The following is a 12,093-nucleotide window of genomic DNA, read 5'->3' on the forward strand; positions in this document are numbered from 1 at the left end:
CCAGTAAGTGAACGAGATGGCCATTGGTTCAAAAATGGTCACATTGAGAAACAGCCGCCAAAAATGATAACTTTCTTTAAAAAGATTCCTCTGCTCCCCAGGGCCAGTGCTAGGCTTTCTGCCATCCTAGGCGAATCACCCACTAGTCCCCCCCCCCCCCAATTATTAAAAAATATATTGGGAAAATGAAGAGCGCCAAACTTAAAACTTTTCACTTTTTTAATTTACTGATTTTTAATTTTTCAAAAAAGTGTTATAAATTATAAAAAAAACCGTGAGAATAAGTGCTTGCTGGCCACACCAGGAAGGAGGGCGGTGGGATAGGATGACGTGGGAGGCCAAGTCACACATTGGGGCGAGGCGGGTGGCTTGGCTTTGTTGAAGGCAGTTTGTTGATGGGAGAGGATAAGGTGACAGCGGTCAGGAGCCAGAGTCATGTGTCAGAAAGAGGTTGCCCAGTGGTGCCCCCTAGGCCAGGTGGCACCCTAGGCAACTGCCTATTTTGCCTACTCCGTTCCCTTTGCACCGGCCTTGGTGCTCCCTTCCCTTTGTGTAACCCAACCGGCTACAGCTCTTGAATCACCCCTCCCTCCTTTCATGCCAAATTTTGGTTTGAGGGACAAACTACTTGCTGGCCCATGGTCAGAGAAACAGAGCATGTGTTTTCTAAACACACATAAAAAGGAAAGCCCTTGAAAGCCACACCCCAGGAGAAGAATTCTTCCTACAGTCCAACACTTCCTGTCATTTGCTCCTTGCAGCATCAATTCCTATCTCTGCTTACATTACTTGGGAGTGACATATGCAATTTGTACTCTTGAACAATTTCAAAGAATGAAGCCTTTTGGCTTCCTTGCAAGAAAACGGAAGGGGCCCCCCTTCTGGCACGCTCCTTCCAAAGAACATAACAGAAAGAGGCAGACAGGCTTCACCATTCATCCCCTTAACTTTTCTTGAATAAAAGGCCCTCCCCACTCTCCTTTCCCGCCAGTTCTTGACAGGCAAGCCAGATTCATCACCCCTCCCACCTAGACATTTTGAAAACAGAGCCTGGGGGAATATTATGCTGTTAATGAGGTGCCCTCTGTATTTTTCACCTCACTTTCTATCAGAAAAACAGCAGCTGGTTGTCTTTTGCAGGTTTTTTTGTAGTCCAGGACAGACACTTCCAGATGAAGACTGATTCATGCTTTTTGCAGCAGACGAATTCAGAATTCATCCTGGTAAATGCTGCTTTGTCTGAAAGGGAGCCGTATGCCTAAACCCGTGGGGACAAACAGTGGTCATTACTCAGGGAACCATGGCTGGCTGTGGCTCCCTGGTGGGCATCCATCACAAGCTGACAGCCAGCCCAGGGCCTGACCTGCTATTCAGCAGGGTAAAGAGGCCAGTGGCAGCCAGCAAATGGTACGGATACCCATCAAGGGGAAAGCAGATTGTCAGTTCTGTGCAGCATGATCCTAAGCACGTATCAGCGACACTCCCCGGTAAGCATGCTCGGGTTTGCAGCCTTTATTATTTATTTACAAGCCATGGCTTCTCAAGAATTGCATTTGTCAAAGCTGCTTTTCTTTAAAAAGTAAATTAAAGGTGGTAACATAGAAAATTAAAAAACAAAAATACTTTTATAAAGGAAACTGGATCCAGCCAGGTTATTATTTCATTTATACCCCCCCCCCCTTTTCTCCCCTGTGAGGACCCAAAGTGGCTTACATCATTCTCCTGTCCTCCAGTTTAGCCCCACAGCAATCCTGTGAGGTAGGTTAGGCCAAGAGAGTGTGACCACCCAAAGACATCATGGCACAAAATGGGGATTCAAACGCAGGACTTCCAGATACTAGTCTGACTGCTAACCACTGCCTCACATTGGCTTCGGGGGCAGGGGCCCCTGTCTGCTGCCCCTCCTGTAGCCTCAGTGACATTGGCCATTAGCTGGAAGACAGGGGCCCTCAGCTAGTACTCATTATAAGCACAAGGGAACATTTTGTGCTTTGGCAAGCATTACTGGAATTTTCTGCCTGAGGTACCCAACACATTTGGGGCTATCTCAGTCACAGATCCCAGTTTCCCTAAGTCTCAGTCCCTGATCAGGGCGTGAGTGACAAGCCTGTCAGCTGAGTAAAATGAGATTCAGCTCTCTGACAGGAGCGTGGTCTTCCATCTCTGTAAGCAGCTGTTTGCCACCAGGCACAAATTTGGCATCTTTGAAAGGCAACTGGTTAAATATGTTGCCTAAACAACAAACACAACATTCTCTTTTCTCTCAGTTTTGAAAAGATTGGGTTCCCCCCCTTACATTTGTAATTAGAGGATGGTTTCAGAGAGAGATCACATTATGGCTTTTTAAAAATCTGTAACAAAAAAACCCTCAAATGCAGCCAGTAACAGCATTTGAGTTCTTACAAGAGACCTTCTAGTAAAACATATATATAAGATCCATTCCGTTTCTTTTCCTGCCTAAAAGAATCCCTTGGGGCACTTGAAAGATAAATTTCTCCACAGGAATTCTTGTGAACAGATTGATGTTAGACTTCACATTTTTATCTGCACAATGAGAAACTCTTTCCTGGGTCTTAAAAGTCTGCCCTTTCCTCCCCCCTCAGAAGATTTGAAGCACTTTTCTCAGACTTTCCTCCCTTTAAAAAAAATTTTATCCACAGTCGAAAAAGATTTACTCTACCCTATAAAGCAAATAGGATTTTTTCCCCCCCTCACAAGGATTTTTCTCTAGAAAATGATTTGTAAAGGAGCGTGCCTGACTGGCAGGGACAAGAAACCTCTGTCCTCATTTTATGGGGCAATTTTTCTAAGGGCTCATGGGGTTTTCGGAGAGGAAGGAAGCTTGGGAGGGTGGGGTTTTTGGGGGAATATATAGAAATTGCAACAGAATTTTTTTATACAAAACAATTGCATTTATTGACTGATTTGCATGTTTTTGGAGTCTGTAAATCACCAAAATAAAATATGGGGTACAGCCCCCACACGTATCGCAAGGAGGTTTGTGTCCTTTAAATGGGGTGCGCCGGTCTCCATGGTTACTCAGGAATATCAATGACCAGTTCATCGTCACCGTCCAGGGGATCTTCACCACTTCCCTCCCCTGTGTCACTGAACATCTGATGGGGCACTGTGCTGAGGATGGTGGGTGGTGGAAGCTTGGGGGCTCCCCGGGGTGAAGGAAAGGGCAGCCCCACGACTACATTTCCACAGTCGGACATGGAGGTGGGGGGCAGTGGGAGCTGCAGTAAGAACAGAAAAAGAAACTGTGAATTGGACAGCGAGCAGAGTCTTTTCCCCATCCCAGTATCTGTGGAAGAACTGAAGATGCTTTCCCCACACCCATGAAATCCTTTTTTTCTTATACCTTCTCTGTAACAATTAAACTGAATTTTCCTTTTGGCTCAGGGATCCCCAACCCTTTCAAGGCTGTGGGCACCTTTGGAATTCTGACATAGGATGGTAGGTGCAGGCACAAAATGGCTGCCGCAGGAGGCAAAGCCAACCACAAAATGGTTGCTGCAACTTATGTTATAATAATAATAATAATAATATTTTATTTTTATATCCCGCCCTCCCCGCTAGGCGTCTCACAAAAACAATTCTTGTGCTATGATGGCAGCTGCTGCCAAAACAATGGTTGTTTTTAAATCTTCATAGCCAATCAAATCTTCAGTGGCCAATCAGAAGCCCTGCTGGTCAAAAGCCCTATCTGACCCTGCCCATTTTCTAAAAGCATCTGGCAGGCCCCGGTGGATGCTATGGTGCCCACAGTCACCATGTTGGGGACCTCTGTTCCAGCCATATATATTTTTATGCTGCCATCCTCCAAGAAACTCAAGATGGCGTTAATGGCTCTCACCATTTTCCCCTCATGAAAAGTCTGTGGGGTAGGTCTGACGTAAGGGCATCCAGCAAGCTTTGTGGCTGAGTAGGGACTTCAGCCTGAACTCCCAGGTCCTAGCTGGGCACTCTAACCACACTACCATCAAACCAAACTGGTGCTACAAACTTTAAAGCTCCCCAGACTTATGGCATAAGGCACACAGACAGCATCAGTACCAAATGGAGCCATGGTGATCTTGCCTCTCAGTGATTTATGAGATGGGCCTGGATCATCACACAAAGCACTCAGCGCTGCCTGAGAACTCCCTATCCTTCTACTTTGTCCCCGAACATCCGCCTCCCCTCAAAAATCGGTGCATCGCCTTCTTTGTGTCTCAGTGACAAAACGGCACTATATTGCTGGGATCAGATAATCCCGCAGAACAATAAGCATTATTTCATTCTGTCAAGGAAGGCAAGAGTCACTAACAAGACACTCCTAGTACTACAACTACCAGGAGTCCTTGGGGGAGAAATCATGAAAACATCATAAGGTTTTGAAACCAGCTTTTGAGTCTGTAATACAGATACACCATCGCTCTTGGTTCTACAAGCTGAAGTGTTCAACCACATTAAATTCAGTGAGGGGACATGGCTCAGTGGCCAAGTGTGTGATTTGCTCAAAGGGGATCCCAGGCCCAGGCCCTGCTGTCTTCAGTTAAGGGTCTCGTGTGGCAGCTGTTGAGAAAGACCTTCCTCTGCAGAGACCCTGGACAGCTGTCGCTCACAGCTGCTGATGCTGAACAACCTGGATTGCTGGTCTGACTCTGTAAACACCAGTTTTGAATAACAAAGTAGGAGTCCAGCAGCACCTTTAAGATCAACGAAGTTTTATTCAGAATGTAAGCTTCCATTTGCGCACATTCTTCATCAGACAAGGGAATGGGGTACAGTGAGCAGAACTACATGTAACTGGTGGGCAGTGGTTAAGAATGTAAAGTGATACAAAGTTAGGATCCAGTGGCAAAACAGTGTAATAAACAAACTGAAAGACCATATGGTCTGGATAGCATTTGTGTGGGAAACTCATAAAAGGCAATAAAAGTTGCCTGTCAATTGCTCTTGCTACTATCCAGACCAAATGGTCTTTCAATTTGTTTATTACACTGCTTTGCCATTGGATCCTAACTTTGTATCACTTTACATTCTTAACCACTGCCCACCAGTTACATGTAGCTCTGCTCACTGTGCCCCATTCCCTTCTCTGAAGTAGTATGCATGCATACGAAAGCTGACATTCTGAATAAAACTTTGTTGGTCTTAAAGGTGTAACTGGACTCCTATTTTGTTCTGCTGCTTCAGATCAACACAGCTGCCCACCTGGATCTACCAGTTTTTATGTTCACAAATTTATCTGGGCTCAAGCTCTGTGCAATTATATCATCTACATTTATAGATTTAAACACATTCCCTCCCCCCCTCCCAAACCCACATCGTCTACAATCAGGACTGTATCTGGCCATTACACAGTGCAATCTTCAACAAAGTTAACCTTTCTAAATACACTGTTCTAACTGGGACGGCCTAAAGTAGCTTAATCTTGTCAGCTCTCAGAAGCCAAGCTAGGGCAGCCCCAGTTAGTGCTTGAATGGGAAACCGCTAAGAAGGAAAAGAAGAGGTGGTTTTTATACCCCGCGTTCCTCTGCCTGAAGGTGTCCCAAAGTGTCTTGCAATTGCCTTCCTTTCCTCTCCCCACAACAGACACCCCTGTGAGCAATGCTCCCTCTAAGCTGTTGAGTCTTGTGAGCAAAAACTCTGCTTTGTGAGCTACTGGCATTAAAGTTATGAGCTACGGCATAAATTAGTCTGCTCTGGGGCCATTTTTTCTGAGCTAAGACAAAAACATGAGGGCCGGAGGCTAAAAAACTATGAACTAGCTCACATTAACTCAGCTTAGAGGGAACACTGCCTGTGAGGTAGGAGGGGCTGAGAGAGCCATGACTGACCCAAGGTCACCCAGCTGGCTTCACATGGAGGAGTGCAGAATCAAACTCGGTTCTTCAGATTAGAGTCCGCTGCTCTTAACCGCTATACCACGCTGGCTCTCGAGGGTTGCCGCACAGAGGCAGGCAATGGCAAACCTGAACATCTCTTGCCTAGAAAACTCCATTATCGATCACCGTAAGTCAGCTGCGGCTTCACTGCACTTCCCACACATAAGTCTGTGGAAAGTCAATAGGCTCAGAAAGGGTGCGACTCTCTTCAGGAGGGCACAGTCAACATGCTCCCTGTGTTTAATTCACGCAGTGCATGTTTGGATTTCAACATGCCTCCACCTCCAAAACGCAGCTACCCACGTAGCCCCCCCACCCCACCCGCAATCCTGACGGTACCTTGAGCTTGCGAGGCCTCGAGGGCCTCCGGGCAGAGCGGGTGGCGTTGGTGTCAGGTGGAGGGGGCCCAGCCTCAGGCCCCAGGGCCAAGTAGTCAGAGGGGAAAGGAGCATAAGGGGGCGAGGCCAGCTGGGTGGGAGAAGGGGTGGTGGGAGGAAAGAGATGGGAGAAGAAATCAAACGATGAATGATGAGCATGCAAGTCCTAGAATGGGAAGTGGGTGGGGGAAGGATTTGACTGAAAACTTTACAAAGCCACACAAATATCAACACGTGTATATTTTGAGATCTCGGCTTCTGTATGCTTCAGCTGCAGGTGATCCGTTCTAAAACACCACAGGTTATTTTAGGTGAAGTCTTTGCTGGAATTGCACTCTGTTCCCCTTCTCTTTGGCAAGGCTGCTTGTGTCCATGCATGCACACACACACACAAAACCTGATCAACCAGACACGTGCATCAGTCCAGCGCCAATGCTCTGCACACAGACGTCGCCACGTCAGCACAAGCAACTGCTTCACTGAGGCCCAATCTAAAGCAAAACTTCTGCAAACAAATGGAAGATGCTTCTACCTTCCCCGCACCCCCAACACACCATACCAGGGGTGACCAAACTTGCTTAATGTAAGAACCACATAAAATCAATGCCAGATGTTTGAGAGCCACAAGACATGAGCATCAGACATTTGAAAGCCGCAAGACAGGAAGGAAGGAAGGAGGGGAAAGAGCAAATAGATGGGGGAGGTGGAGGTGGAAAGAAAGCATCTTGAACTTTACATGCATTCTCCAAGCCACCAGCTGGCTCGACTTGGAGAAGTGATTTAAAGAGACAACTGCCTTCTCCAAGCCAGCCAACGAAGTGCTGGGGGCTTTGAGAGCCACACAATATCTGTGGAACAGCCACATGTGGCTCCTGATCTACAGTTTGGCCACCCCTGCACCATACTATCTCTGGCCAAGACAGACATTCTGACAGAGTTTCTGCCTACCCACATGCAGTGTCATGTCAACATCTACAACTAAACGTTGTGAGAGAACACGATGAAATGAAATGGAGGTGACCTGAAGGAAGCTGAAGGGAAGGGGGTGTGGGGCATCCTGAGGCAATGAGAACATCCACTGGCAGTTCTGCTGCCCTGGGAATCTGGACAAGTCATTTTGGGGAAAAGCACTAAAATCAGGGGGGGTTTGTAGCAGGACCTCCTTTGCATAATAGGCCACACACCCCTGATGTAGCCAATCCTCCAAGAGTTGACTGGGCTCTTAATACAGGGCCAACTGTAAGCTCCAGGAGGATTGGCTACATCAGGGGTGTGTGGCCTAATAAGCAAAGGAGTTCCTACAACAAAAAAAGCCCTGACTTAAATAGTTGTGCTCCTAATAGACATGGCCAAGTCAGTGTGTGTCTGTGTCTTACTAAACAGGAAACTCTGCCAAAGCACTGAGCAGAATGTAAGCAAAAAGCCCTATCCACAGTTGGCTGGTGCTTTCAAAAGTCAGCACAGACACGATGAATGGGACACAAGACTGGCATGTCAACAATGTGCATGGCATTGTGGGTCTAGGGCAGTCAAGGGAGATTATCAGCTCTAGCAGAGAAACCTCCCAGCATTTTGATTCTAGGTTGCATTATCATTATGGCAGCCACATTAAAGGTCTGTTGAACTCAAGGAGAACTTGGCTAAGGCATCTCTGACATTGGAAGAGGCCTCTTCAAAGTCCTTTCCCAACTTAGTTCATGTGATGGCTTTGGAGCCCAAGGGCTGACTGGGCAACACCTTCTACCTAGCTCTATTACCCATTGAAAGAGGGAGTTACTCACAGAAGTCAAATAGGGGGATGGTGTCCCTGACGCCGGAAGCCCAAAGCCGGACGTCGGCTGGAGGGAAAGTCCTGAAGATGAAGGGGATGAGGCACTGCCAAGTTGGGGACTTCGTTTTCTGTAGGCAAAGAGATTTGCAGATGAAAGTTGGCCATGAGCGCATGCCATAAAGCCAGTGAGACTGTTGCCATGATTTACAGATTTACCCATGGTGCTGATGGAGTCATATTGGGTGTGCTTTATAATGTACAGTAAGCAAAGCAAAGCAATAATCTTTGCTTTTGGACAGGATCTCCCGGTGGCCCGCAGTTGAAGTGGTCATGCTGGGTCTTTCTAACCAACAAGGCAGACATTTTGAAAGCAGGCTGGAACTAGCCAAAGAGAAGGATTCTAATCTAAATCATCCAAACAAAATGGACATCTTCGCCTGTGGTCAGTGGCAGCCATTTTGGCCCTGGCAATTACTAGCTTGCATGCCAAGGCAGCCATTTTGGGCACTGGCACTTACCTACCAGCTTGGAGGCCAAGGCTCATCCACTCACCTCTTTAGAGACGGCTGCTCCGCTTTGGGCATCTCCCCATCACTATTGTCAGAGGAGGCTGTCGCTTCAGAATCTGAAACAGAAATTTATTTTAGTTAGCTTGGTAGGCCACGCTTCTGCCAAGGAGTACACAAGGGTTATTATGTGAGGTAGATTAGGCTGAGATTAGTCAGTCAAGATGACCCAATGAGCTTCAGGACTGAGTGGAATCTTGAACTCTTGTATTCCTAATCAGGACCCAAGAAACTCGCTGTACTTCCTGGAGCCCTTAGGCCTGAGATTTCTCCCCTTTTCCCTTTGCACTCTGAGTTGCAAGATGAAGGTAAGCTGCCCCTTCAAGATTTTTATCACCACACTTCCTTGAACTATTTCTTGTTCTGGTAGAATCATGATGCTGACTGGACTAAATAAGCAGTTCAGCATGGTGTAGTGGTTAGGAGTGGCAGCCTCTAATCCGGAGAACCGGGTTTGATTCCCCACTCCTCCTCCACATGAAGCCTGCTGGGTGACCTTGGCCCAGTCACAGTTCTCTCAGAGCTCTCTCAGCCCCACCTGCCTCACAAGGTGCCAGTTGTGGGGAGAGGCAAAGAAAGAGACCATAAGCTGCCCTGAGACTCCTTAGGGCAGAGAAAAGCAGCATAAAAAAACCAACTTCTTCTTCAGCAAAGCCTTGAAACAGTAATTTATCTCCTAGAGATCTATGAATTATTTAATATACAGGAATGAGGGGGACCCCCCCACCCCCAAACACAACTGAGCCTCAAATTACCTGATGATTCTTCATCCACATTCTCATACTGGAGGAGGCGATCAAGCAGAAAACTGGAAGGAAGAAACAGGCAGAAGCAGAGATTATACTAACTCCAATCCAGTGTGTCAGTTTCTAAAAAGAGAGCAGGATAAGGCTCATGTCCCCCAGCTGCTCTCAAAAACCCTCCGTCCTAAACCTGTGAAGACAAGCTAAAGGGGGGGAAAGCACTCTATGCACACTCAGAGACACATTTTCTTTCTTGTCATCTTGCCCTTCTGGAATCACAGAGATTCTAAGGCTGAGTGCCCAGTAACTTTGGTCCAAACTGAATCTTATCCTAACACACCTAAGTGGGCATCCCCCACTCAGCCCTCCCCCTCCATGATAAAGTTGTCATCTTTTTTTCTGGAAGGGCTCTTGTGGTTTGGAAATAGCCCTGTTTCCAGCTGGAATGAAACAGGGCTCTTTTCACCAGTGTGAGACACAATGATGAAGGAAAGACCTGTTGAATTTTTTCCAGTCGCATACTTGTTAAGGACAGAGGAAGCTTGCCAGGAAAAAAACAAAACAAAAACTGGCAGCCATCTCCTGCTCTCTCACCTCTCCCACCTAGGAATAATTCACAATTTCAGTTCCCACTTCCAGCTCCCCCTCCCCACACACACTCCATCCCACCTTTTATCACGTGAAACTTTTAAGAGTTTTCTCTGTGCTTTCCTCAGCTCTTCTTGGAAACACTCTTGTTCCTGTGGAGTCACAACAGAGACTCTGGTGAGAGTCAGAAAGCCACCCCACACCACTGTGCTCTGTACCAGCCACTGTGCCTCAGAGAACCAATTCTGGGGGCAAATCCAAGGCACCAAATTGTCAGTAAGAAGCACAAAAAAGTATCTTGGAGCAGCCATAACAACAAGAATAAAAGATAGCCCACAAAAGTACTTCACAAGCATTCTTCCTTACAACAGCCTTGGAAAGTGAGCCAGCACTGTCCCCGTTTTACAATTGAAAGGCCTCTTTGCAGTCCCAATTTAACAACACATAATTTGGATACAAAGTTTGGCCTTGGCCAGCATCCCCTTTAAATTAGGTCTAAAGCTACAGATCCTATGCATGTGTTCCAGGGATCCCGTACCACTGAAGTCAGGTGTCAGGGACATTTAGTCCCATCTCTACTCCTATGAGGTCACCACTTGGTCCAGCTCCAGGATTTTTAGTTCGACCCTAATGTAAACACCAACTCACATTTGGTGCAATAACAATAGCCCTTGGAAACAGAAGCACCAGTAAATCCAGGGGTGGCCAAACTTGCTTAACATAAGAGCCGCATAGAATAAATGCCAGATGTTTTAGAGCCACAAGACACGAACATCAGAGGTTTGAGAGCTGCAAAGGAGGGAGGGGGGCAATATGATGGGGGAGGAGAGATGGAAAGAAAGCAACTTTAACTTTAAATGCATTATCCAAGCCACCAACTTGGCTCGGCTCGCAGATGTGATTTAAAGAGAGAAATGCCTTCTCCAAAATGGCCAACAGGGTGTTGGGGGCTTCGAGAGTCACAAAATATGTGTGAAAGAGTCACAGTTTGGCCACCCCTGAGTAAGTCTAAACTTCCTCATCTCCCCACAACGCAGAGCGTGGACCATCTAGAGCGGACTGTCCTTCCACCTAACAGCGCCGCTGACTTGGGGGGCACTTTAAATTCGAAACATTTTAATTCAGCATAGACCCCAACCCCTCTTCCCCCACCACTTAAAGCGCTCCCTTTATTTCTTCCTCCCACCAGTCTCATCTGCCTCGAAAACACTGAGACTCCTCCTGCCCCGCCCCCCAAGCAAAACCCCCTCGGCGCCCCCTTCTCCTGCTCCTTACATAGATCAGGAACTTGAGTCTCCTTTTCAGGGCCCTGTACCGCCTCTTGTAGCCCCCACCACCAGGATCAGGCTCCCCTGCCCCATTCATGCCCAGCCGGGGAGGAATTGGGGACAGGGACGAGGCACAAGGAGGAAACCAGCTAGAGGGAAAGAACTGCAATTCCCAGAACGCCCCAGGAAAGAGGCGGAGGAAAGATAAGACACGGCAGAACTACGACTCCCAGCATGCAATAGAAGAAGGGGATGTGCTGAAGCTGCCTGTGTTAGCGGATGAGAATAATCGCAGAGCCTGCAGGGCTGAGTGACCTTTGCAAGAGCTCAGTCAGCGACGGCAAATTACTCCAGGGAGGGTAGTGCCCGACTCCTAGTCTGTCGCAACAATTAAAAAATGTGTGGCTACTAGTTTTTTAAAAATGCAGTTATTGTGTTTAAAATGTAGGGTGAGAGTTTGTTTGTTTTTTTAAAGAATCATTATGTAACTAACCACAGTACAGCAAGTTACAATATATAACTGCATTGTGCAGGGGGTTGGACTAGATGACCCTGGAGGTCCCTTCCAATTTTATGATTCTATAACAATAGACCCAGGTGGGCAGCCGTGTTGGTCTGAAGCAGTAGAACAAAGTAGGAGTCCAGTAGCACATTTAATGGAACTCCATCAGCCTTACAAAGAAATTTGCAGAGGTACAGACTGATATTTCCTTTCTTACAGGCTTTGTTGGTCTTAAAAGGTGCCATTTGACTCCTGCTTTGTTCTGATATATAATATAAGCGTCCACAAAGGGTGCAGATTTCTGAGTTACACAGTTCTTCCTCAGGCCGCATATTCAGGATTTTGTTTTTAAAAAATCTCTCCTTACTTCCTTCCTTCCTTCCCGTCTTGCAGCTCTCAAAC

At 47.0% G+C, this 12,093-nt stretch overlaps 2 protein-coding genes across 4 annotated transcripts in view; both read right to left on the reverse strand.

The window, feature by feature from the left end:
• Positions 1-2,889: 2,889 nt before the first annotated feature.
• Positions 2,890-11,448, reverse strand: INO80E (INO80 complex subunit E). Of its 2 annotated transcripts, XM_060256817.1 has the most exons (7): positions 11,197-11,448; positions 10,003-10,073; positions 9,346-9,398; positions 8,577-8,649; positions 8,035-8,152; positions 6,216-6,344; positions 2,890-3,239 (listed from the first exon to the last, which is right to left on the reverse strand). In XM_060256817.1, exons 1-7 carry the CDS (start codon positions 11,284-11,286, stop codon positions 3,036-3,038), a joined length of 738 nt encoding a protein of 245 aa, XP_060112800.1. In that variant the 5' UTR covers positions 11,287-11,448; the 3' UTR covers positions 2,890-3,035. The 2 variants fall into 2 exon arrangements, with proteins under 2 accessions (XP_060112800.1, XP_060112801.1); XM_060256818.1 differs by lacking the exon at positions 6,216-6,344.
• The window catches only part of SEZ6L2 (seizure related 6 homolog like 2), a 69,569-nt gene continuing 67,451 nt past the window's right edge, over positions 9,976-12,093 (reverse strand). For both annotated transcript variants that reach the window (XM_060256807.1, XM_060256806.1), the window contains one exon: positions 9,976-9,991. The gene's annotated coding sequence lies outside the window, so the exon portion shown is untranslated. The remainder of the gene's footprint in view (positions 9,992-12,093) is intronic.

Source organism: Heteronotia binoei, chromosome 15 (genome assembly GCF_032191835.1).
Source record: "Heteronotia binoei isolate CCM8104 ecotype False Entrance Well chromosome 15, APGP_CSIRO_Hbin_v1, whole genome shotgun sequence".
NCBI lineage: Eukaryota > Metazoa > Chordata > Lepidosauria > Squamata > Gekkonidae > Heteronotia > Heteronotia binoei.

What these genes read in the sequence shown, in the direction of transcription:
- INO80E (XM_060256817.1), bottom strand. Translation starts at nt 11,286, where the DNA reads ATGAATGGGGCAGGGGAGCCTGATCCTGGTGGTGGGGGCTACAAGAGG. An exon ending in TGTGGATGAAGAATCATCAG is followed by an intron (nt 8,650 to 9,345) that starts GTAATTTGAGGC and finishes TTTCTGTTTCAG; the next exon opens with ATTCTGAAGCGACAGCCTCC. An exon ending in CATCCCCCTATTTGACTTCT is followed by an intron (nt 6,345 to 8,034) that starts GTGAGTAACTCC and finishes TCTCCCACCCAG; the next exon opens with CTGGCCTCGCCCCCTTATGC.